Below are 26,592 nucleotides of genomic sequence, written 5' to 3'. Positions count from 1 at the left end.
CCAGGGCCCCCCCCTTGAACTTGAGGATCCGGGGGACCAACTCACGAAAGAAGATCCCCTGACCCTCATTAGGGGCATAGACATTAACCAGGGAGTATAAGACCCCCTCAATCGTAGCCTCCAACATAATATACCTGCCCTGGGGATCCCTCACAACCCTGTGCACCTCACAACGGATTCCCTTACGGATAAGAATGCCCACCCCGCACCTCTTAGAAGTGCCCACCCGGGAGGCCCAGAAGGCCTGCGGAAACCTATGATCCCCCCCCAAGGATTCATGGGCTTGCAGTAAATGGGTTTCCTGAACAAAACAAACATCAGCCCTCAAACGGATCAATTCCCTATAAAAGGCCCTCCGCTTGTTAGGGGAATTAAGACCTCTAATATTGTAAGATACTAATTTAAACACCCCCATTGTTCAAAGGAGTACAGAGACAATGCAAGACCAACCCCAACAGACATGTCCCCCCCTCCCCCCCTCTCTCCCCCCATCCCCCCACCCCCACAGTAAGAAGCTCCCCTATATAAAACCCTAGCAATCCTCTCCCCCCCACCCCCCCTCCCCTCCACCCCCCACTCCCCCATGTGAGAGTCCGCAGATCTCCCACCCACATACCAGGAAAGTAACAATCCCCGAAGCCCCTATCACCCCACCCCACAACTATACAAAATTGTCAAATAACAAATATCAGCAATCCCAAACAAACACACCCGTCCAGCTACCCTCCACCACCAACACCCCACTACTCCCTCGTAATCCCTCCCAACACTCCCTCAGCCCCCCACTCCCCCACCCCTCCACAGAGCATCCAGGTCGAGGATGACCCTCCAAGCACACCTCCCCATAGTTAAAACATAGTAACACAGTCACCCAGGGCAAACCAAACCCCCACAGGCGGGGGGGGGGGGCCTCTGGACAGTGCAAGGAGGAAGGGACAGCCAAGCAAATTATTAGCCCTCCCATCAGAGGAACCACATTAAGCAGAAGCATTGTTCTGAGGCGAGGGGCCACCGCCTCGACCCCCCCTCCCACTTCGTGGTCCCCGCTCCACACGCTGCCATCGTGAAGCAGATGAAGCTGATGGGAGTCCCACTCGACTGGGCCCCGCTCCCACAGAAGAAGCAGGTTCCTCAGGAATCTCGATGCCCGCTTGTTGCAGCAGGGTTCGGGCCTCCCGAACTGTAGTGACTCTGGTATGCACTCCATTGATAGTGATGACCACTCCAAAGGGAAAAGTCCAGCGGTAGCGCAAATTGCCTCGCTGCAGAGCCTTAGTCACTTCTCGGAACGCCCGGCGCTTCTGCAGCGTACTTGCCGCCAGATCTTGGTAGAATTCCAGCCGATGACCCTCCCAGGTCACTGTGCCCATTTCTCGGGCTCTGCGGAAGATCTGTTCTTTAAGCACAAAGCTCCGCAGACACAGCACAACATCTTTAGGCTGATCAGATGTGCGGGGCCCCAGTGCCCTGTGAGCACGCTCCAAGCCCGGATCCAAAGTGTCATTTTGCAGCAACCAACGAAGCAAAGTAGTGATGGTAGCGCTAACATCCTTATATTCCTGCAATTCGGGTAGGCCCCGCACCCGCAGGTTATTACGCCGGGTACGGTTCTCCAGATCCTCCACCTTGTCCATCAAAAGCTGATGTTCCGCCGCGGCACTCTCCAGGGAGCGTTGCATCCCGGTCACCGAATCCTCGCAGCAATCCAATCGCATTTCCACCGCCTCTACGCGGTTGCCCACCTCCACGAGGTCCGTGCGCAGCTCCTGCACCACCTCCCGGACCTGCACTACCACAGCCGAGATTTCGGCTTTGACTTCGGTGATCCAGCCCTGCATATCCGACTTAGTGAGGGGGTCCGTGGGGGAGCACCCAGGGGCAGTCGCGCTCGCCAGCGCTGTCACCTCTGCCGCAGCCCCACTCGATTGCGCCGCCTCGCCACCGCCGGTCTCCAGGCCCCCACTGCCACGTGCTGTCCGGCTCAGCGCTTGTTCCAGCGTGCGCTGGCCGGTTTTTTCAGTCGGGATTTTTTTGCGCGTTGCCATGGGGTCTCCGCTCCCTGCGCTCTCCCCTCCGTCGCCAAAGAAAATATTTCAGCGCTTATTTCACAGCTTATTTGAGCAATTTAGCACCGGGCCCGAACGGAGCTCTGAGATCAAGCTCCCGTTCGCATCGGTGACGTCACTTCCTCCTAGCAGAAGAGTTCTAATAAATTCTAATTCTGTTACAGCCCATGGAGGTCTAACTCCTTCGACATGGGGAATTCAACCACACTAGGTGCTGTAATCCTGATGACTCCTGGTGTGGTGCTTTCTCATAGCTTTGTGAACTTACCTGAGTAAGCACAGCTTTTCTAGTTTTTTTTTTTTTTTTTTTATTAACTTACATAGTAACATAGTAGATGATGGCAGATAAAGACCCGAATGGTCCATCCAGTCTGCCCAACCTGATTCAATTTAATTTTTTTCTTCTTCTTAGCTATTTCTGGGCAAGAATCCAAACCTCTGCCCGGTACTGTGCTTAGGTTCTAACTACTGAAGTCCCTGTCAAAGCTCACTCCAGCCCTTCTACACCCTCCCAGCCTTTGAAGCCCTCCCCAGCCCATCCTCAACCAAATGGCCATAAACATACACAGACTGCAAGTCTGCCCAGTATTGGCCTTATTTCTACAATATTTACTATTTCCTGTTTCTAGATCCTCTGTGTTCATCCCACGCTTTTTTGAACTCTGTCACCGTTTTCCTCTCCACTACCTCTTGGAAGCACATTCCAGGCATCTACCACCCTCTCCATAAAGAAGAATTTCCTTACATTGCTCTTGAGTCTACCACCCCTCAGCCTCAAATTATTCCCTCTAATTTTACCATTTTCCTTTCTCTGGAAAAGATTTTGTTCTACATTAATGCCTTTCAAGTACTTAAACTGCTTCAAAAGTTGGCAGTCTCTCCCAATCCTCCTCCTTTTGTATACTATAAAAACCAGGGAGAATCTACATGAATGGTTAAATTCTAGATCTCGTTGTCAAAGGATATGGTAAAAGTAGCTAGCATATCTGGATTTCAAAAAGGTTTTAGATACATTCTAAGAGGAAAGGTCCATAAGCTATTAAGATAGACATAGAGAAAGTGACTACTACTCCTGAGATTGGTTGCATGGAATCTTGCTACTCTTCGGGGATCCTGCCAAGTACTTGTGGCCAATCCAGATCACTGCTGGAAGCAGGATACTGGGCTAGATGAACCTTCAGTCTGACCCAGTAGAGCAATTGTGTTCTTATGTAATTTCTAGGAACAATCTTCAGATGCATGACCCTTCTGAGATGACCTCTGGTACCCATGGATTCTCATTCCTCTCTTCCTAATGGGCCCAACTACAGCATCTGCTAGAGTTATTCCTGCTGCAGGCTTTCCCTTTGCACACTGGTTGGTTTTCTCCTTTGCTTGGGGATATTGACCTGATGCCTGTTCCAAAAGCCAGAAGACTTCACATCACAATTGAGATTAAACAGGATCACTATTTATCTTGTTTAAGCTGAGGGTCCTGATTCAATAATTGCATAAATACAATCATATATTTCTAATCAAAAATATTTATTAAGTCATTTAATGATAATTTAATCCTATATCAAAAGGCTCACAAAAGTTTTATTTGTGTAATGGAGACGTCTCAACAAAAGTGTAACTTCATCTTTCTGAAGAGAGATCTCGTCTGCTGTACCAATTCTTTAACCTATATACCTAAAATAATTGTGACATCATTTCTCACTACTTTCATATAATTGGTTAAAATATTTTTCCTTCCATATAAGGAATTTGCATTAGTCTTGGAACCTTTTGCTCAGTGGGCTCGGGATCGGGCCTCCATTAGGGTTGTTAGAGTAGGGGAGATAGGGGGTTTGGGGTGAAAGTGGCCCAGATGCTGTCCCAGATTCTGGGAATACTGCCGACTACGAGTGGAAAATACACTGAGTCTTCCACTAGTTGGGGTGAAGGAAGAGGAGGACAAATTTTGCATGCTTGGTCTTACCGCAGCAGCATAGAAGCAATCATCATCTTTGAGTGATTGATGCATCTCATACCAGCCATCCAATTTATCGTTTGACAGCCTATTTGAGACATTGGATAGATTCCTTTGAAAGACACTGGAGGAAATTTCAAGACTGGTTCAGACGTTATTCTTATTCCTGATTGGGAATGGGCTCTTTGTTACGGATATTTGGCATGTTGCTGTTTTTGGGGTGGGGTGGATGGGATTGCACTATGTTTTGAAAGTGTTTACTAGGTACACTGAAGAACCCACAGTGTACTGTGTCTGTGTCTGTAAGCTTTGGGTTGTTTTCTGCATTAATAAAGTGTAAGTTTAAAAAAAATTACATATTAATACTTTTTTCCCTGCTTTTTCTATACCATTTCACAGAATCCTTTACCAGCAGATGACTTCCGATCCATTAACTTGGCAAATTACACCAATTTAATAAACAATGACACACTGGAGCTTTGGCAGCGGAAAGTGTTAGAACATAGTCACTCAAATTCAATCAAGTACGTGTTTCTACCTTCAGAAAGCCTGCTTTTGTTAGGCATGTCACTGCATTTGATTCCAGTAGGCTTTTGGATAAGCCCTTCATGTGGCCCCAAGACAATTCTCTGCCTTTCAGCTCATGTCTTTATTCAGTGTACTGTTTTTAAAGATCATTTTTCATATACATTGTTAGTGCTTTTGTGACTTTGGGTGAGAATCCCCCAGCTCTCTCCTCACATCCATACTCTCTCTTAAAAAAAAAATTTACATCAACAGTATACAACTTTTACATCTTCTAAGGGACAGGAAGGCAGACTAGGTAAACCATATGGTCTTTATCTGCCTTAATTTTTCTGTTTTCTATTACACCAGGCCCCATCCCTGTCCCTTCCATACCCATCCTTTCTGAACCCTAGCAAAGCGAGGTAGAGACCAAAATATAAGAAAAAACACCCTAGTCCCAGCTCTCATTACATTTGGATTACTGTTGTGAAATCTTCCTCCTCCAAAAGATTTCTCTGTGCTCAAGCTGCAAAAGGAAATCAGATGGTCTATATTTTAGTGAATTGCAGTCATCTTAAATAACCAGTTGTCTTGGAACTTAGGCTGACCTCCAAGCCTTAGTCAGCTTGCAGTGAGCCATGGCAGTACACATGACTACAGACTACAGATTTATTTAATTTGATATACCATACAGTTACAATCAAAAACAGTGGTGTACAATGTAAAAAAATAAGAGGGAAAAGAACACCAAATTATTAGTAGTACAGCACCCCCTCACAAAACCTCCACCCAGAAAAGATAGCATCACTCACAGCTTTGTCCTTGAAGGATACTATTGAAACAGGTGAAATAAATCCAGGAGTGTTTAAGAGGAAAGCAGAGTAAAGGACTCAAATTATCCCTATTATCTTCTCAGCAGCCTGTAGATACAAGGAACAAAAGCAATTTGATGTGTCTGTATAAAAATGCTAGAAGCCTAAAAAATAAATTTAGTAGATTTAGAATACAATCAATGGAACACTGTTACCTGGGTACAAATTATTTCACAAGGGTGGAGTAGATAAAATTAGAGGAAGGGTTGTGCTATATGTTAGAGGGAAATGAATCAAACAAAATAAACATTCTGCTTGACAAAGATAGCAATGTCGAATACTTTTTGGATAGAAATTCCATATCTGAAGGGAAGGAATTTACAGGTAGGGTTATACTACCATCCCCTGAGACAGAATTAGCAGACAGATGAAGACATTTTTTCAGAGATTAGGAAAGCTAGCAAATTGAGCAAGAGTATAATAGGTGACTTCAATTACCCCAACATCAACTGGATAAATGTTACATCAGAGAGTGCCAGGGGCATAAAATTCCTAGATATCATAAATGACTGCTTCTTGGAGCAACTGGTCCAGAAACCAACAAGTGGGGGAGCTATTTTAGATTTGGTCCATAGTGGAAAGCAGGGCATAGTACAGGAGTTAACCTTGGGTCTGGTAGGAAAGAGTGATCATAATGTGATCAAATTTGAACTAATATCAGGATGTCACTAAAGAAATTTGCTATAGAGACATTTGATTTTCAAAAGGGTGACTATGATAAAATGAGGAAAATGTTGAAAAGAAGCTAAAAGGATTGGTGGCAAAGGTTAGGACTTAATACCATTGTGGAAGCCCTGATGAGATGATAAAAGCTGGCATGGTTAAAAGATGTAAGTGAAAGAGGCTATTGGCGTTAAAAAAAAAATTCCTTTAAAGAATGGAAAAAATATCCAAATGAGGAAAAATAAGCACTGGTAAGTTAAATGCAAAGCATTGATAAAGAAAGCTAAAAAAGAATAATGAAGAAAAACTTGCCAAAGAAGCAAAAGCTCATAGTAACATTTTTTTTAGGTATATCAGAAGCAGAAAACTTGTGAGGAAATCCATGAGTGCTATGATCAAGGAGCAAAAAGGGTACTTAGGAGGATAAAGTCATAGCAGAGATATTGAATGAATTCTTTGCTCGAGTCTTTATGAAAGAAGATGTAAGAGATTGACCTGAACCGGAAATGGTTTTCAGGGGTGATGATACGGAAGAACTGAAAGAAAACTTAGTGAACCTGGAAGACATACTAAGCCAAATTGACAAGTTAAATAGTGATAAATCACCTGGATCAGATGGTATACATCCCAAGGTATTGAAAGAACTCTGGCATTAAATTGCTAATCTGCAGTTAGTGATCTGTAACCTGTCTCTAAAATAGTCTGTAGTAACTAAAGATTGGAGGGTGGCCAATATTATGCTGACTTTTAAAATAGGGTTCCATGGAAGATCCAGGAAATTACAGACCAATAAGCTTGACTGTAGTGCTGGGCAAAATAGTGGAAATTGTATAAAATAAAATTGTGGAACACGTGACTCATGATTTAATAGGACAGATTCTTTAAGACTTGTTAGGTCAGCTACATCAATTTCTGAAAGATCTCAAAACTTGGTTGTTTACGCAATAGTTATCCAGGATCAACAGTCGATGAACACTAAGTATATTTTATCTTTTAACTATTTAAATATCTATCTAATCTTAACTAATAGTACTCTCTCCATTTGGCCTATTAGTTTGTTAACTTATTTTTAATGAACTATAAACCGAATTGAGTTCCTTCGGGAAATGATCCAGTATTTAAAAGGATTAGATTAGATTAGACAGTCAACATGGATTCAGCCAAAGGAGGTCTCGCCTCACTAATTTGCTTTACAACTTTGATAAAGTTCTTCAAGCGAGGCTTCTGAAATTAGAGAGTCATGGGATAGGAGGCAATGTTCAGTTGTGGATTAGGAATTGGTTATCGGACAGAAAACGGAGGGTAGGATTAAATGGCCATTTTTCTCAAAGGAGAAGGTGTAAATAGTGGAGTGCTGCAGAGATCAGTACTGGGACTGGTGCTATTTAACTTATTTATAAATGATTTGGAAATTGGAACGATGAGTGAAGTGATTAAATTTGCAGATAACACTAAACAGTTCAAAGTTGTTAAAATGCAGGCAGACTGTGAAAAGTTGCAGGCAGACGTTTAGAAGTTGGAAGACTGGGCGTCCAAATGGTAGATGAAATTTAATGTGGACAAATGCAAAGTAGTGTACATTGGGAAGAATAACCCAAATTATAGTTACCAGATGCTAGGGTCCACCTTGGGGGTCAGTGCCCAAGAATAAGATCTGGGTGACATTGTAGACAATACACTGACACCTTCCGCACAATGTGTGGTGGCAGCTAAAAAAAGCAAACAAGATGCTAGGAATTAATAAAAAAAGGGATGGTTAACAAGATTAAGAATGTTATAATGCCTCTGAATTGCCCCAGCGTGCGACCTCACCTTGAATAGTGCATTCAATTCTGGTCACCCTATATCAAAAAAGATATATCGGAACTAGAAAAGATTCAAAGAGCAACCCAGATGAAAAAGGGGATGGAGCTCCTCTCGTGTGATGATAGACTAAAGAGGTTAGGACTCTTCAGCTTGGAAAAGAGGCGACTGAGGAGAGATATGATTGATGTCTGCAAAATCCTGAGTGGTGGAGAATGTGTACAGGTGGATAAACTTATTATTATCATTTTTTTTTTTTTAACTAAAATTGACTAAGGGACACTCAATGAAGTTACAGGGAAATACTTTTAAAACCAATAGGGGGAAACTTTTTTCACTCAGAGAATAGTTAAGCTCTGGACACTTTGCCAGAGGGAATGGTAAGAGCGGTTAACGTAGCTGGTTTGGACAAATTCTTGGAGGAAAAGTCCATAGTCTATTGAGACAGATATGAGGGAAGTCACTGCTTACCCTGGATCGGTAGTATGAAATGTTGCTTGTTTTGGGGATTTGCCAGGTATTAGTGAGCTGTATTGACCATCATGAAGATGGGATATTGGGCTAGATCAGCGGTCTCAAACACGCAGCCCATGGGCTGTATGTGGCTCTCCAAGTTTTATTTGCGGCCCGCGGTCTGGACTGGATCATTCTCTTCTTTTTGGAGCAGCAGCGTGTCTGGCTAGTTCGTTCCGTTCAAAGCCGTGGGTTGGCGGCTCCTTGCGCTATCCACTCCTGCATTGGAAGCCTCTCTGACATCACAACATCAGAGAGGCTTCAGACACAGGCGTGGATCTCGAAGGAGCCACCACCCGCAGCTTTGAACTGAACGAGCCGGCCAGACACGCTGCTGCTCCAGTGGCGTACCAAGGGGGGGGGGTCCGAAACAGCTGGCCACCCTCCACTGTTTTCCCTAGAGTGCGGCTCGTCTAGAGCAGTGGTGCCCAACCTGCTTCCCTTCCCTTCTCACCGCTGCCATCGGGGAAAGGTCGTCACCGTGTTCTTTGATCTCCCGTGTTCTTTGATCTTCTCTCGCCGCCCGACATCAATTCTTATGTCGATAGGACGTTCTGGCTAGCCATTCGCTGCCTGGCTGCCCGGAACGTCCTTTCCGACGTTAGAATTGACGTCGGGAGGTGAGAGTTGGTCGGCCCCGTGGAGAAGAGAAGCATGGAGATCTTGGCCTGTTCCCGATGGCAGCAGCAGCAGCCTATTCCCTGGTGGCGGTGGCATGGAGGAGGGCAGGAAGGAAGAAAGAAAGAAGGGGGGGGGACAGGGAGCCAGAAACAAAGCAAAAAATGGGGCACGGAATCAGAGAAAGACAGACATAGAGAAAGAAAGAAAAAGTTGGAGGAGGGAATGAGGTCTGAAGGAGAGGAAGCATACAGGAGGCTGAAAGAAGGGAAGAAATATTGGATGCACAGTCAGAAGAATAAAGTGCAACCAGAGACCGATGAAATTACCAAACAAAGGTAGGAAAATGATTTTATTTTCAATTTATTAATTGAAATGTGCCAGTTTTGAGAAAGAAAAGATATTAAACTTTAAATGTGAGTGCTGCAGAAAAAATAGAGTACCGTACTTGGAGGGCCGCAGAAAAAATAGTTAATGTCTTATTAAAGAAATGACAATTTTGCATAAGGTAAAACTCTTTATAGTTTATATATCTTTCCTTTTAACTGTTAAAGGAAAGTTTTATAAACTATAAAGAGTTTAACCTCATGCAAAATTGTCATTTCTTTAATAAGACATTAACTATTTTTTTTTCTGCGGCCCTCTAAGTACCTACAAATCCAAAATGTGGCCCCGCAAAGGGTTTGAGTTTGAGACCACTGGGCTAGATGGACTATTGGTCTGATGCAGTAAGGCTATTCTTATGTTCATGCATCCACAATGTATTCAACCCTCTTTTAATCCTAGTTAACTTCTAATAAAACCCTAAACGCTTCCTGACTTGTAGGCATGAGGTGCTCTTCTCATGATCATGTGGCATTATTTGTAAAAGAAAATCTAGATGTTAATGGGAAATGCATTCCTGTGATATATTCATTCTGGAATATATGTTGTGAGCTATTCTGTGATAAAGGGTAATCCCATCAAACACACAACAGAGTGCCCAAAAGAGGTCAGACAGTTGAAAATTTTTTTTATGGAGATGCTGTGGTGTTAGGTGCCAGTAATATAGGTGCTTAACCCTTTCAGGACCAAGGGACATATTTGTCCCATAACTTTAAAATCCTATAAATTTTGATTGGGATAGTCTACAGTTCTAAATTTGATATGTACGGATTCCATATGATACTGCCTTTATGTAAACAAACTGGTTCCGACATTCATTCATTAGCGTCGTTGCCAGATTGACGAGAAGATTCACTTGCCACACTGTCCATAAGCCAGAAGTTTGATTTAAAAAAAAAAAAAATGATATTTCACACAAAAAATCAATTTTTTGGCATCTGCAAGCCCTTTTTACCATAAAAATGTCGTCAAAACCACAAAAATTGGCCTACGATCCTTATGGTCCTGAAAGGGTTAATCCCATTCTCTACCAGATTCATTCATACTATTATCCTGTAGGTGTGTTTTGAAAAGTATTCTCCCAGCTCTTTCCTTCTAAAACAGTCCTGCACAATTCAAAAATGATCTGGGGCCAAAACGAAGTTGGGAAATTGTAGCGAGGGCCGCAGGTAGTGGCCACCCGGAAGTGCATGGACGTTGCCGTGATGACATCACGCGCATGCGTGACATCACATTGACATCCGCGCATGCACAGAGGCCTTCCAGACAGGCCCTGAGATGCCAGTAGGGGGTGCCAGCAAGGAAGAAGGCAGGGGAGGAGAGGCACTGGCGACGGCTGATTGCCTACAGCAGTGTTTCTCAGCTACTTCAAGCTAAGTACCCCCAACCACAGACCTCCCAAGCTGTACCCTAAACCCACCCAAGCTCTGCCCCAGATCCTGCCCCCTTTACTAATGTAATGCAATTTTTTCCTATCATTTTTCATATACACACAGCAGATATAAATTTTCAAAACTAACATTTCAATCACTAAATTGAAAATAAAATCATTTTTCCTACCTTTTGTTATCTGGTAATTTAATTAGTCTCTGGTTGGACTTCCTTCTGACTGTGCATCCAATATTTCTTCCCTTCTTTCTGCCTCCTGCATGCTTCCTCTCCTCTAGACCTCATTTCCTTCCCCAACCAACATCTCTCTGTCCCTCCATGAGTCCAACTTTTTCTTCCTCTCTCCCTGCACCCCCTTGCTTTCTGTCTCTTGTCTACCTGCCACCCTGCTTCACCGACGCACCCTTCTTCTCTGATGCAACAACACCAAGGCGCATTAAGTGACTTCAATCCATAAGCGCTGGACCCACAAGCCTTCCCCTCCCCCACACATCAATTCTGACATCTGAGAGGATGTTCTGGGCCAGCCAGTCGCTGCTCGCTGGCCCGGAACTTCCTCTCTGATGTTGGAAGAGGGGAAGGCTTGTGGACTGCAGTTGCTGCACGCGCCTTGGTGTTTCTGCATTGGGGAAGCAGGGAAAAAGCCTGGGCTCTGAAAACGGGACATGAGCAGGAAAGCGGAGAAGGAGCGGAGAGTCAGGCCACAGTGAGAGCCGTTTTGGGCTGCATGTGGCCCGTTTTGGGCTGCATGAGCCATATGTTGTGTAGGGCTGTTCTAAAACATTCCTCAAGTCCAGCTCTCAGAGTTTTATAATTGGGATTTTTCAAAGTTCCCTCTAACTCCTCCACCCCCACTTAACATCTTAAAAAAGAAAAAGTGCATAAGTATCACCATACTGGGCTAGACCAAAGGTCCATGAAGCTCAGTATCTTATTTGTAACAGTAGCCAATCCAGATAACAAGAATCTGGCAAGATCTCAAAACAGCGAAATATATTTCATGCCGCAAGTCCCAGGAGTAAGCAATGGATTTTCCCATGCATCTTAATAATGGTTTATGGACTATTCTTATAGAAACTTGTCCAAATTTGTGTTAAACACTGCTAAGCTATCGATTGGTGTACTGTCCTGGGACCATTCCTTTTCTCAATCTATACTTGCTCAATTAGAGTGCTGATTTCCTCCCACAACTTTCAATATCAACTTTATGCTGACTACTCCTAGATCTACCTCTGTGCCAAATACCTCCTACTGAAACCCAGACCAGAGTCTTGGCCTGTCTGTCTGACATTGTCACCTGTATGTCTCAGCTATCTAAAATTGAATATGGCTAAAATAGAGTTGCTCATCTTCCCGCCTAAACCCACTTCTCTGCTTCCCTTATTCTCCAACTCTGTGGACAACACACTCAACCTTCCTGTTTTGTCTGCTCGTAATCTCGGGGTCATCTTTGACTCCTCTCTCTCTTTTTCACTGCCCAAATACAACATATTGCTAAAACTTGCCACTTCTTCCATCCCATGTACTGACTAAATGTATCTTTATTGTAAACTGCTTCTATCCCATGTACTGTCAAATGTATCTTTATTGTAAACCGCTTCGAACTTCACGGTATAGCGGTATATAAGAAATAAATTATTATTATTATTATAATATTACCAAAATCTGACCCTTCCTCTCTGAGCACACTACAAAACACTTATCTATGCCCTCATCACCTCGCGCATAGACTACTGCAACTCGCTACTCTCGGGCCTTCAGCTTAGCCATCTCATTCCCCTCCAACCCATCCAAAATTTGGCTGCATGACTCATATTCCAGGAGAGCTGCTTTACTCATGTCTCTCTCTCCCTGTATGATGTCCCATTCTTATTATTTAGATTAAAATGATCCTTTTACCATTTTTTTTCTGTTTTCTCGATAGTGTTGTTCTCCAGTCGCTGGCCTCCTCTGCTTGTTGGAATGGGAGTTTTCTGGAGAAGAAGTGAGTGCTTTCTACTTTTCATGGTGCACAGTGATGCAATATGCTACTGGAATCAGCTCCTGGGTACTTCAGGCATGGGTTGAGGAGCTTTGGCTGTCCTTGAGGACAGACTGTATTCAAAAATCTAACATTCTATAGCAGTGTTCTTCAACCACCGGTCCATAGAAATTTCCTGCCAGTCCACAGGGCCAGCATGTGCATCAGGCCCAAAACAGTGTTCTTCAACTACCGGTCCACGGTGTGATCGATGCGATGTTATCTTTGAGCCAGCTCCCTCTTCCTCACTGATTCAGTGCACAAAGCCATGGGCAATGGCTCCTACGTGTGTCCTGCGCCTGAACCGGAAGCCTTTGCTCTGACATTGCAGCATCAGAGGGAAGGCATCCAGATGAGGCACGGGACGTGCAAGGAGCCGCTGCCCGCAGCTTTGTGCACTGCATCAGTGAGGAAGAGGGACCTGAAGATAACACCAGGGGTGGCATAAAATGGGCAAGCGGGAGTAGGCCAGAAGGTAAGGCATAGCATGGAGACAACAAAGGTAGGGGGGAATGATTTTATTTTTGAATTTAGTGATTGAATTATGTCAATTATGAGAATTTACATCTGCTGTCAGTGTGCTTTGTGTAGTTTAATTTTGTGGTTAACCATTATGTGTTGTTAATAAGATTATATTGTGTATCTGTGAAAAATGAATGGAAAAAATAGTGTTACAATTAGTACTATTATGGGGGCGGGGTCTGGGGTGGAGATTGGGTAGAGATGGGTGGGGTCTGGCCCTCGACTTAGCCCAGTGTTCTTCAACCGCCGGTCCACAAAATAATTATTTTATTTCTGCTGGTCCATAGGTGTAAAAAGGTTGAAGAACACTGTTCTATAGCATCTTCACCAGACCAGTTCATCAACCAACAGATAGAGAAGATAGCTTTGTGCTTTGCCCTAGAAGGGTACCATTCAGCACACAGTATTTTTCTGTCTCCAGTAGATGGATGACAAGCTAACTGAGCTTCAGTTGAGCCATGAGTGCCTGTTCATATTTAGGCTCCACAAGTCTGAATTACAAGGTAACAATTCCTGGAGCTGGGTTTAACTCGAGTCTGAGCTCTTTGATCTCCCTTCAGTGGACAAAAGAGCCTCTTGGGAATTTTGGCTTTATATTTTCAGGAAAGGGACATTTATGGTGCTGGAGTGGGAGTATACTTTGGCCTTTCATCTGTGCCATGCCCCCTCCCCCAAGTGTTGTATTATGGGGTTGCTGACCAGCTGGTTATGAGGCACAGTACTAAATCTACACAAATTTTTTTTTGGTAATATTAGAGGTCTCTTTACTAGGCGCTTAAGTCGGTATTAGAAAGAAAAGGCAAAGAGATCCCAACACACTTCTGCCTCAAATCTCTAGTGCTATAGGGAACAGCACCAAAACTTAGGGTTTATAGTCTTGAGCACTGGAGGAACTATTTCAATTTCATTACTTCTGCTGCCTCAGTCTGCAGCTGACTTATGCTGAAATGTAATTTCTAAACTTCTGAAATTACCAGGCTGATATTCAGAACCTAATGCTGACACTAGAGCTGATTAGCACTGGCTTTAATCTACAAAGGTCTGCAGCAATGGCCATATGAAAAATTATATTTGATAAACAAGCATGTGACTAGGTTACATGGATAAAGTTACAGTAGTGTCTCGGTTAACCGGGGCATTCTCACAACTGGCAAAAAAAATCACTGGTAGAAAAAAACAAATGTCCCCCAAAGCACCAGCAGCAGTGTCCAGAGCCGCAAATCCTCCCTTCCTCCCCCAAGCCCTGAAGCAGCTTATGAACCTCTCTCCCTCTTGCCCCGAAGCATCAGCGCAGCAGCAGTCCTGAGTTACAAAGCCCTCTTCTCACCCTCCTTCAAGCCCCAAAGTGGCAGAAGCAGACAGCAGTACTGAGCCACGAACTTCCTCCCTCGCTCCCTTATCTGAAGCACAGGCTGCTTGCAGCCAGCTCCGGCAAGGCTTTTCCTCTGACGCATCACTTCCAATGCATCAGAAGAAAGGACTGGCCGTGAGCAGACTGCTTTGAGGCTGTCTCCTGCTAACTGCTGCCCTTCGGGTAAGGAAGAGGGAGGGAGGGAACGATGGGGTTCGCGGCTCAGGACCACCGCCTGCTTCTGCCATTTTGGGACTTGAGGAAAGGAGGGAGAAGGGCTTAGGGCTGCTGCTGTGCTGATGCTTCAAGGGATGGGGGAATTGAGAGCATGTTTGATAAGGTTTTTAACACTTAGCTAACCGGAAAAACAGTTATTCAGTATCCACCAATCCCTGTGGGTGCCGGATAACTGACATTGTACTGTAATTGGATAAGATTTCCATGGAATATATCTAGTTAAAACTACCCAGATAACTTTAGGTCCTTTTTTTTTTATTTTTTGCAACCTGACTCACTGTTGGACTGCTCCCAATTTTGCTAAAATATTTTGAGTATCAACTCTAGGATGTCCACAAATACATTGTCTGTCTCTACTCCATCTCTTTACGGCTCATTTAGGGATGATGAACATTTCCAGACAAGTCCAAAGATTCCAGGGATCAGTCTGGGCTCTATCAGGCTGCTGTTTGAGAAGTTGATGAACTCTGAGCATGCCAGGCTGCTGGAGCAGGTACAGAATACTTCATTAACGAATGCCATGATCTCGGTATCTAAGCCTAAGCCACCATACTATTATCCATTATAATGGAAAAGGACGATCTTCATTTCCATTCTTCTTTTGGGTAGACTTGGTTTACTCCCCTTTGTCACTGTCTTCTCTAGGTTTTAAAGAGCTTCGAAAGCTTTGTGATTCCCCAGTTGTCCAACTGTCCTCCAGATGTTGAGGCAATGCGGATTTACCTGATCCTTCCTGAATTTCCTCTGCTTCAAGACTCCAAGTACTACATCACATTAACCCTGCCTTTGGCTATGGCCATACTGCGGCTTGATGCCAACCCTAGCAAAGTGTTAGGTAAGAACAGTGTGTTAGGCCTTTCCCAATCCCACCACCTTATCTATGCTTCCTGCTGCATGAGCCCATGGGATCAGGGACCTGGTACAGAGATTGAAGTAGAAGTGAGAGCTTCTTTCCTCTCACTTCTCCCCCTCCACCCCCACAATGGGGCACCAGAGAGTAAACACAGCTCCAGATATTTTAGGATTTTTCCTGAAGCAGTAGCTCTATGGTGCTTCCTTATTATCTCATTACAGCCAGAAATAAGAGGGTATAAGTTAGGATTGTTTTCTGTAAGGCTTGAATAAAATTATGTAATGTGTTTTTGATAGTCCTTTTTATTTAGTTAGTTATTTTTTACATTTACACTCCTCCCCCTCCATATTTATGGGGGTTAGGTTCACAGCCCCCTTGCGAATAAGAAAAAAAAAATCACAAATCATTTTTAGGGCGGACTCTGAACCACCCCTGCCTCCCACTCACCTCCTGTACCTCTCCACACCTTAATTTTTCAATCCTGGTGGTCTAATGGTGAAACAGGGCAGAAGTGATCTTCCTACGCTCCTGTCCCATGCAGAGCCATGATCCAAAATGGCTCCCATGAGTTCCCGCTACAGTCTCACGAGACTGTGGGACCTCCCGGCAAACATTTTTTATTGCAGCTCTGCACGGGACAGGAATGTAGGAATATCACTCTTGTCCTGCTTCATCGCTAGACCACCAGGATTGAAAAGTAAGGTATGGAGTGTTCTGGGAAGAGAGATTTGTGAATAACCTAAGTCTGGGTGTCGAACCGCAAATATGGAGGGGGGAGTATATTCTGTTGGAGACTTTTAATGGCTACTATTAACTATTCCATTCCATAAAGCTAAGAGTTCATTTACTTCAATGCCTTAAAACTTTTACTTCATGTTCCAGTACCGGAAAGAATGTGCCCCGCCCACTTCTCCTTTGCTTGACATTAGAGAATGACACGGGGAAAAAAATTTATCAATATCCCTGCCCCGTCCCTGTGAGCTTGGTTTCTGTCCCAACCCTGCAAACTGTCAGATCCCATCTGCACAAGCCTCGAATAATTATGATTTTATACTGAACTTATTTTATCCTATATAATAAAAAGCTAGCCGCGCATGCGTGATCTGTGATCCGTAGGTCTGTGGTCAGAGTGCTTATGTGGCGGCCTGACAAATCGCAAAAGCACAGCACAGCCGGCGACTCCCCCCTCCCACCCTCATCACCGCCAAAACCACCACCTCCAAAGCCTCCTCCTCGCTTTGCCGTCTTCTGTCCAATGCGGGCCGCCCTCTTTCACTACTTCATTTCCACTAGGGTTGGCCGGTGAGGGGAGCCGCCAAGGCACATTCAAAATTAAATTTTGCTCCCCCACCACCTGAACCCCCTTGAGCCTCCCACCACGGTCTGACCCTCCCATCCGAATTTCCCTTCTCGCGGTCTGGCTGGCTCACTTAGTCCCTTGCCGCCACCACCCCCTTCCCTTCCTGCGGTCGACAAACCTCCTGGCTCCAGCAGTGGCCGCAGCACTGTAAACACGCTGCTTCGCAGCCTCTACTGCCCTGATTTGCTCTGCCGCGTCTCTGATGATGTCATCAGAGACACGGAAGAGCAAATCAGGGCAGTAGAGTCCACGAAGCAGCGTGTTTACAGTGCTGCGGCCGCTGCTGGAGCCAGGAGGTTTGTCGACCATGGGAAGGGAAAGGGGTGGTGGGTGGCGGCGGCAAGGGACTAGGGAAGCTGGCCAGACCGCGGGGATTGCGCACATCTTCAACAGTTTGTAGGCGGGAGGCACGTGAAGGAGTTTCAGCTCAGAGGAACGGCTGGAGGGTGCTGCAGGTGGCCCATGCAGGTAAAAATTCTCACAGGAGGGGAAAGGGGGCTGGGGGGAGGGGGTGTGCTTAGAGGCAGTCAGCTTTGCTTGGGGGGGAGACAGAAGGGGGGCCACGGAGAGACAGTCAGGGAGGAATTGGAGGGGGAGAGGGAAAGGGGGGCTGCTTTGGGGGAGGGGTGTGCTTGGAGGCAGTCAGCTTTGCTTGGGGGGGGAGACAGAAGGGGGGGCCACGGAGAGACAGTCAGGGAGGAATTGGAGGGGGAGAGGGAAAGGCGGCTGCTTTGGGATAGGGGTGTGCTGGGAATGCAGATAGTTTTGCTTAGGGGGGGAACACAGAAGGGGGGCCACGGAGAGACAGGGAGGAACTGGAGGGGGAGAGGGAAAGCGGCCTGCTTTGAGGGAGGGGTGTGCTGGGAGACAGACAGCTTTGCTTGGGGAGACAGAAAGGGGCCCACGGAGAGACAGTCAGGGAGGAACTGGAGGGGCAGAGGGAAAGGGGTCTGCTTTGGGGGAGGGGTGTGCTGGGAGGTAGATAACTTTGCTTGGGGGGGAGACAGGGAGGAATTGGAGGGGGAGAGGGAAAGGGGGCTGCTTCGGGGGGAGGGGTGTGCTGGGAGGCAGATCGTTTTGCTTAGGGGGGAAGACAGAAGGGGGGCCACGGAGAGACAGTCAGGGAGGAACTGGAGGGGGAGAGGGAAAGGGGGCTGCTTTGGGAGAGGGGTGTGCTGGGAGGCAGACAGCTTTACTTGGAAGGGGAGACAGAAAGGGGGTCAAGGAGAGACAGTCAGGGAGGAACTGGAGGGGGAGAGGGAAAGGGGGCTGCTTTCTAGCACCCGTTAATGTAACGGGCTTAAACACTAGTTAAAGTATAAAAAGAGACAATATTCTGTATAATTGTCATTTCATAAACACAAATAATACAGAGCAAGGATCAACAAAACCCCTGTCTCCCCTCCCTTTCACAAATATTCCCTCCACTATTATGAAAATTGAGAAAACCAAATTACTAGAGAATGCTACATAGAAAAATCAAGCTAACAGATTACTTCAGTCACACATGGCAGGAATAGTGTTAGGGGAGTGCAACTAGGGCAACTGTCCTCTGGTTAGAGAGAGTGAGCCCTAAGCCAACTGGAAGCTAAAGAAGCACAGCCTGGGCTTTGCGGTTCCCAGTTATGTCTAACACCAGCTTTAGCAGGATACATATTTCAAATCTGAAATATTCTAATCACAAAATATAAAATACATTTCTTTTTTCTACCTTTTGTTCTCTGGTGATTTTATTCTTCAAATCACATTGGTCTCAGTCTTTGGTTTTGGATTCCTTCTGTCTTCATCATGGCATGGCTGGCTCCTGAAGGTAAGATAAGTGCAAGAGGAGCTGGGGAGGAGATGCCAAGTCTGACACAGGCACAATTTTTTTTACCACAAGAGCAAGACTTTTCACTGCACCCACAGGGCAGTAAAAGGTCTTTTTCCCATCCCACAGGGCGGGGAAAGGTCTTGTCCCCATTCCAGTGGTAAACCAGTTGCAAATGTCTCCATTCCTCAGGATTTACTGCGATGACCACGGTTTACTGTGGTAAACGGTCCCCGTGTCATTATCTACTTGGCATTTAAATACTATCCCACTGGAGTCATGTGTCGGGTGTATCCTAAAGGTTTTGCCAGTGAAAACATATGGCACCCTGAAACACTGCTTTCTGTAATTTTATGTAAACCTTCTGTCTTCGTAGGTTGCAATTCCTTTTAAAGAACTGACAAAAGAAGTTAGTACCAGAGCTTAAGACATTATGCATGTGATTTTTGTCCACTGTGAAAGAGGGCTGAGTTTTTCAAACTCGAATCTCTTTTTATTGGGAAACTTTTAATAGGTAGAATGCCAATTTTCTCCTGGACCATCATGGATACTAGGTCACTGCACTATTTCAGCCTTAGGACATTGATACTAGATATCCTTCAGCTAGGCTTAAATTCAGTGATGTGCTAATGAGAAACCTGGGACAATTATGCATAAGTTGGTCCAGTTAAGTATAAGGCTGCCCGTTGGTGTGCTGGTCCTTGTGTCTGGAAGCCCTGAGAGCCAAGACTTCAGTCAGTAGTACCTCTGAACTAGGTCAAGAAGGCCCTTGCCAAGGTCATCTTTTGAACCTAATCTTGTGAACATGACAGACTAGTCTGAAAAAGCCCTTTCATCATTTTGCGCCATTGGTGAGGAAAGCCTCTTACCAGCTAAATGTCTCTTCTGTGGTTTCTTTCTCCAGATAACTGGTGGTCCCAGTTGTGCCCCAGTTACTTCTTTAAACTGGTAGATCTGTACAAGGGGGCTGTGGTGTACCTCCTGAGCGGAAGAAAGACCCTTCTGATCCCTGTGCTTTTTACCAGCTATATCACAGCTGCGCTCAGGCTGCTGGAGAAATTGTACAAGGTAACCCAAGTATACTCTCTTACTGGGCAGCTCCTGCAAGGAGAAATAAAGTAAAATGTTACAGCAGCAGCTTTCTGGGTCGTTCCTGATGCCTCCTTTCAGAGGTTCCCTCCAGCAAGGAGAGTTGCTGCTGCAGAGGCATGTGTAGAGTCTGGATAATTAGTATGGAATCATTAGGCGGTTGGTTGTTTACCAATATCAGTACTAGTAGAATAATCCTGCATTTCTGAGACGCAGCTTACTGTACAGCAGGAGATATGTACAGAGGAAGTGATTTTAAGTGTGGAGGTAAGAAGGAAAAACCCATGTTTTACATTTTGTCGCCATATTACTGGGAAAAAAGAAAGCTGTAACCTCTACAATGTTTTGGGAGTGTACTGTATATGTAATCAAAATAATTCTAACCTTGAATCAAAATTTGGTATTGAGTTGTGTTTTTTTTAACATGCAATTCATATAGCTTTCCTAAGCCCTCAAATGTAAAAAAAAATCAACAAACGCCAGCTGCTGGAAGTGGGTTTTGATTTTACGGTGTCTTGTCACTTATGGTGTAGCTGTCACTTAGGGTGTAGCTGTCAGTTGAATTTCTGTTTTCCAAGGGACTTAAAACAGCTTAGAGAGCAATTATCAAAAGTTGTCCTCTGACCCAGAATTCAGGAATGTTTTTACTTTCTGAGTTTCCATCAGTTCCTAAAGAGAAACAAAATTACCTGGTAGCAAAAAAAAAAAAAAATAGTGAGCAATTTTCAAAATAAGAACATAAAGATTGCTATACTGGGACAGACCGAAGGTCCATCAAACCCAGTATTCTTTATTGCGTCTGCAGACCAGCACAGAAACTGATGGGTAATAGCTCACCATGACCAGCAGTTGAAGACTGAGACACAAACGTTTGGCTGTAATATAAGTGGGTTGTGCAGTCCAAGTACAACCAGTCTGCTATCAGTCTTCAGCAAATGGATTTGGTAAGCCTTTGCAAATAGTACAGGCTTTTGGATGTTGTTTAAATTGGCCTTCTTGTCCTTGTTTGTGGTGCCAGATTGAGCTTGGAGGACTCTTTCGTGGGTCTAGTCTGTCCTCCCATTTACCTCACCTCCCCAACAATTTTTTCTATAGATTTGCCTCACCAGTAAGCAAAGCCAGGTCCCAAGGAATAAGCAGTACATTTTCCCAAGCCATCTTAATAATGGCCTATGGAATTCTCTACTTCTCTTTTTAGGAAATTAGCTAAATCTTTTTTTAAACCCTGCTAAGCTAACTGATTTTACCACATTCTCTAGCAACAAATTCCAGCGTTTAATTACATGTGTAAAGAAATATTTTCTCTGGTTTGTTTTAAATCTACTACTTAGTATCTTCATCACATACCCCCTAGTCCTAATATTTTTGGAAAGAGTAAACAAGTGATTCACATCTACCCTTTCTACTCCACTCAGTATTTTATAGACAGAAACATATCACCTCTGAGCCATCTCTTCATGCTGAAGAGCCCAAGTCATCACCCTTTTCTGTACCTTTTCTAATTTCGCTATATCTTTTTTTGAGATACGGTGACCAGAATTGCACACCATATTTGAGGTGTGGCCATACCATAGAGCGATACAAGGGCATTATAACATTTTCATCTTTGTTTTCCATTCTTTTCCTGATAATTCCTAACATTCTATTTGCTTTCTTAGCCACCATCGCACATTGAGCTGAGGGTTTCAATGTATTTTCAGCGATGACACCTAGATCCTTTTCCTGGTCAATGACTCCTAATGTGGAACGCTGCATCAGGGAGCTACAGTTCGGGTTCCTCTTTCTCACATGCATCACTTTGCACTTGCTCTAAATGTCATCTGCCATTTTGATGCCCAGTCTTGCAATTTTTCACAGCCCTCTTGAGATTTAACAACTTTGAACAACTGTGTCATCAGCAAATTTAATTATCTCACTAGTTATTCCCATATCTAGATCATTGATTAAGTATGTTAAAAAGCAGCAGTTCCAGTACAGACCCCTTGAAACCCCACTATTAACCCTTTTCCATTGAGAATATTGACCATTTAAACCTACTTTTTCTGTCTGTCAACCAGTTCTTAATCTATAATAGGACATTATCTCCTATCCTATGACTCTAATTTTCTCAGAAGTTTTCATGAGGTACTTTGTCATGCATCTTTTTGAAAATCCAAACACACGCTATCAACCAGCTCATCTTTATCCACATGTTCATTCACCCTTTCAAAGAAATGCAGTAGATTGGTGAGGCAAGATTTCCCTTTGGTTAAATCCCATGTTGGCTTTCTCTCATTAATCCATGCTTATGTATATATTCTATCGTTTTGTTCTTTATAATAGTGTCTACCATTATGCCCAGCACTGACAGATTTGCTGGTCTCTAATTGGCCACCCTCCAGTCTTCCGGTACTATGCTGGATTTTAAAGAAAAATTACAAATTATTAACAATAGCTCTGCAAGTTTCATATTCCAATTCTATCAGCACTCTGGGATGTATACTATCCGGTATACTATCCGGTGGTTAGGAAAGCAAAAAGAGAATATGAAGAGAGACTGGCGGGGGAAGCAACAAACTTCAAATCATTCTTCAGGTACGTTAAGGGGAAGCAACCAGCAAGGGAGGAAGTGGGACCCTTGGATGATGGAGACAGAAAGGGAGTGGTAAAAGAGGAAAAAGAGATAGCTGATAAGTTAAATTAGTTCTTCACGTCAGTCTTCACGAGGGAAGACACAACCAACATTCCGGAACCCGAAGAGATCGTAAATGGAGATCAGGATGATAAGCTGGTCCAACTAGAGGTAAGCCAAGAGAATGTCCTCAGGCAGATAGACAGGCTAAAGAGCGACAAATCACCAGGTCCGGACAGCATTCACCCAAGAGTACTCAAGGAACTAAGGAACGAAATAGCAGAGCCACTTCGACAAATATGCAACCTATCGTTAAAAACTGGAGAGATCCCGGAGGACTGGAAAATAGCAAATGTCACGCCCATCTTCAAGAAAGGTTCAAGGGGTGACCCAGGAAACTACAGGCCGGTGAGCTTGACCTCGGTCCCGGGAAAGATGATGGAAGCGCTGATAAAGGACAGCATCTGTGAACACATCGAAAACAATGGACAGCTAAAGTCGAGTCAGCATGGCTTCTGCAAGGGTAGGTCATGCCTCACAAACTTATTGTACTTCTTTGAGGGGGTAAACAGCTAGGTGGATAAAGGGGAATCCATAGACATCATTTACCTTGACTTCCAAAAAGCCTTCGACAAGGTACCACACGAAAGACTGCTTAAGAAGCTATGGAACCACGGGGTGCAAGGAGAGGTCCACCGATGGATCAAAAACTGGCTGGCAGACAGGAAACAGAGGGTTGGAGTAAAGGGCCATTACTCAGACTGGCAATGGGTCACGAGCGGAGTTCCGCAGGGGTCGGTGCTGGGACCGCTCCTGTTCAATATATTCATTAACGACCTGGAGGCGGGAACAAAATGTGAGGTCATTAAATTTGCGGATGACACCAAACTATACAGCAGGGTTAAAACCACGGCAGATTGCGAAGATCTCCAAAAGGATCTGACGTCACTGGAAGAGTGGGCCAAAAAGTGGCAAATGAGCTTCAACATAGGGAAATGCAAGGTCACGCATGTAGGGAAAAAGAACCCGATGTTCACTTACAAAATGGGGGGATCATTGCTAGGGGTAACTAACCTTGAAAGAGACCTGGGAGTGATGGTAGACACAACATTGAAGGCGTCGGCACAGTGCGCCACAGCCTCAAGGAAAGCAAACAAAATGTTGGGTATCATTAAAAAGGGTATCACGACCAGGACGAAGGAAGTCATCCTGCCACTGTATTGTGCAATGGTGCGCCCGCATCTGGAATACTGTGTCCAGTACTGGTCACCGTACCTCAAGAAGGACATGGCAGTACTTGAGGGAGTCCAGAGAAGAGCAACTAAGCTGATAAAGGGTATGGAAAATCTCTCATATACTGACAGACTAAAAAAGTTGGGGCTGTTCTCCCTGGAGAAGCGGAGACATGATAGAAACCTTCAAGATCCTGAAGGGCATAGAAAAAGTAGACAGGGACAGATTTTTCAAATTATGGGGAACCACAAGTACAAGGGGGCACTCGGAGAAATTGAAAGGGGACAGGTTTAGAACAAATGCTAGGAAGTTCTTTTTCACCCAGAGGGTGGTGGATACATGGAATGCGCTTCCGGAGACTGTGGTAGGCAGGAGCACGTTACAGGGCTTCAAAGAAGGTTTGGATAGGTTCCTAGAGGACAAAGGGATTGAGGGGTACAGATAGGAGTAGAGGTAGGTTATAGAAATAGTCAGGGACCACTGCTCAGGCAATAGGCCTGATGGGCTGCCGCGGGAGCGGACCGCTGGGCGAGATGGACCTCTGGTCTGCCTCAGCGGAGGCAACTTCTTATGTTCTTATGTACTGTTCAATTTAGTCAAACTGGCCCATTACATCTTCCAGTGTTACAGAGATTTGTTTGAGTTATTCTGATTGATCAGAATTGAATACCACTTCTGTCACTGGTATTGCCTCCACATCTTCCTTGGTGAAGAGCAAAACAATAAATTCATTTAATCCCTCCGCTATGGCCTTGTGTTCCCGGAGAGCCCCTGTCATCCCTCTGTCATCTAGTGATACAACTGATTCTCTTTCTGGTTTCTTGCTTTTAATATACACTTCTCCCTCGTTATTCGCGGGGGATATGGGCAGAGCCGGACCGCGAATGGCGAAAAACCGCAATTATCCGGCTCTGACCAACCCCCACCTCCCTGCCACCTTCCCGGCCTTACCTGATGGTCTAGAGGGCTTTCGGGGCAGGAGAGATCTTCCTACACTCCTGCCCCGTGCAGATTGCCATGAGGAAATGGCTGCTGTGAGTTCCCGTAGTCTCTCGAGACTACGACGGGAACTCCCTACAGCCATTTTCTTATGGCGATCTGCATGGGGCAGGAGCGTAGGAAGATCGCTCCTGCCCCGAAAGCCCTCTAGACCAGTGGTTCCCAACCCTGTCCTGGAGGAACACCAGGCCAATTGGGTTTTCAGGCTAGCCCTAATGAATATGCATGAAGCAAATTTGCATGCCTATCACGTCCATCATATGCAAATCTCTCTCATGCATATTCATTAGGGCTAGCCTGAAAACCCAATTGGCCTGGTGTTCCTCCAGGACAGGGTTGGGAATCACTGCTCTAGACCACCAGGTAAGGCCGGGAAGGCGGCAGGGAGGTAAAAAATATGTTTTTTTAATTTTCCCCCTCTCCAGAAAAAAATTGCGATTATGTGAAATCGCGAGTGCAGAAACCGCGAATGGGGAGGGGGAAGTGTACTTAAAACAGTTTTTACTGTGTATTTGCTTCCAGCGCAATCTTCTTTTCAAGGTTTCTCTTTGCCTTCCTTTATTAGCACCTTGGATTTGATTTGCCATTTGTTGTGCTACTTATGAGTGAAAAGGCTAATTACCTTGGTAAGTGGCCTTTGCAGATTATCTTGGTTCTGTTTGGCATATTACACATTGAGGAGGCAAAGAGGAAAAATACATTTTAAGTTAGACTGTGCAGAATAAATGCAGTAGCCTGTGTAAATATACAGTAAATTTTCTTGACTGCTGAAAATAACTTCTGCTTTTCAATTAATAGGTAAATGTGAAGATTAAACATGTGGAATATTACAAGTTTTATATCCCTGAGATTTCCAATTTGGTGAATATTGAAGAGGACTATATCCTGTGGGTCATCAGCAAGTCCAGAGAGGTTAGTATAGTAGACTAGGCTTAATTTGTAGACAAAAGAATTGGAACATGGGGTCAGGGGGAGGCAGGGGTAGAAGTGGGTATGACCAGGGCCAGACTTGTGCACACATACCTCAGTTGTGAATAAAAAGGAAGGTGGTATGTGCATACACTTGGAAAATGCGTTAGCTTTTAGTCTTGATCACATGCATTGTTTCTTTACGATGATCTAAGAGACTGTAAGGTAACCCAACAAAAAGATGATTTAGCTACAGATTCCACAAATAAATTCTAGCCCTTTGTGATAATTGATCCCAGATTAGTGATGAGGTCTGCTGATAATGTTTAACAACTAGAGACTCCACTTTCAGTAAGTGAAACATCTCATTTCTCCATGCTGTTACTGCAGGAGAGTATGGCTGCCTCCAACATATTAATGTTGTACATTTGCAAGCCAAAAGAAATGCTTTCTAGTCCCAAGTTTCTCAAATTTTGAAAATATGAATATCCACTTGCAGAGGAACTCTCCTTCCAAGTGCAAAAGAAAGATGATTGATTATGTGCTTCCATATGGGGAGCGTGTGGCACAGTGGTTAGAGCTAGAGTCTAAGCACCCAGAAGTTGTGGGTTCAAATCCCTCGTCGCTCCTTGTGACCCTGGGCAAGTGACTTAATCCCCCTATTGCCCCAGGTACACTAGATAGTTTGAGCCCACCGGGAAGGATAAGAAAATATGATAAGTACCTGAATGTAAAACCACTTAGGATATAAATAAAAATCATGGATTCTGTTGCATTGCCAAAATTATATGTGCCAATGTTACAGGAGAAAAATGGCACTTGGGGCATAGAA

At 44.6% G+C, this 26,592-nt stretch overlaps 1 protein-coding gene across 11 annotated transcripts in view; it reads left to right on the top strand.

Annotated features, from left to right (window-relative positions):
- HERC3 (HECT and RLD domain containing E3 ubiquitin protein ligase 3) overlaps nucleotides 1-26,592 on the top strand; it is a 134,168-nt gene that overhangs the window by 71,151 nt on the left and 36,425 nt on the right. For all 11 annotated transcript variants that reach the window (XM_033959192.1, XM_033959183.1, XM_033959200.1 and 8 more), the window contains exons 10-15: nucleotides 4,417-4,541; nucleotides 12,691-12,750; nucleotides 15,278-15,389; nucleotides 15,542-15,731; nucleotides 19,824-19,987; nucleotides 25,650-25,763. In XM_033959192.1, the coding sequence (XP_033815083.1) occupies nucleotides 4,417-4,541; nucleotides 12,691-12,750; nucleotides 15,278-15,389; nucleotides 15,542-15,731; nucleotides 19,824-19,987; nucleotides 25,650-25,763 (765 nt within the window). The remainder of the gene's footprint in view (nucleotides 1-4,416; nucleotides 4,542-12,690; nucleotides 12,751-15,277; nucleotides 15,390-15,541; nucleotides 15,732-19,823; nucleotides 19,988-25,649; nucleotides 25,764-26,592) is intronic.

The sequence above is a fragment of the Geotrypetes seraphini genome, chromosome 1 (genome assembly GCF_902459505.1).
Source record: "Geotrypetes seraphini chromosome 1, aGeoSer1.1, whole genome shotgun sequence".
Classification (NCBI taxonomy): domain Eukaryota; kingdom Metazoa; phylum Chordata; class Amphibia; order Gymnophiona; family Dermophiidae; genus Geotrypetes; species Geotrypetes seraphini.
Note: the sequence above shows the minus strand (reverse complement) of the source record. Positions and strands in the feature narration are given on the sequence as shown.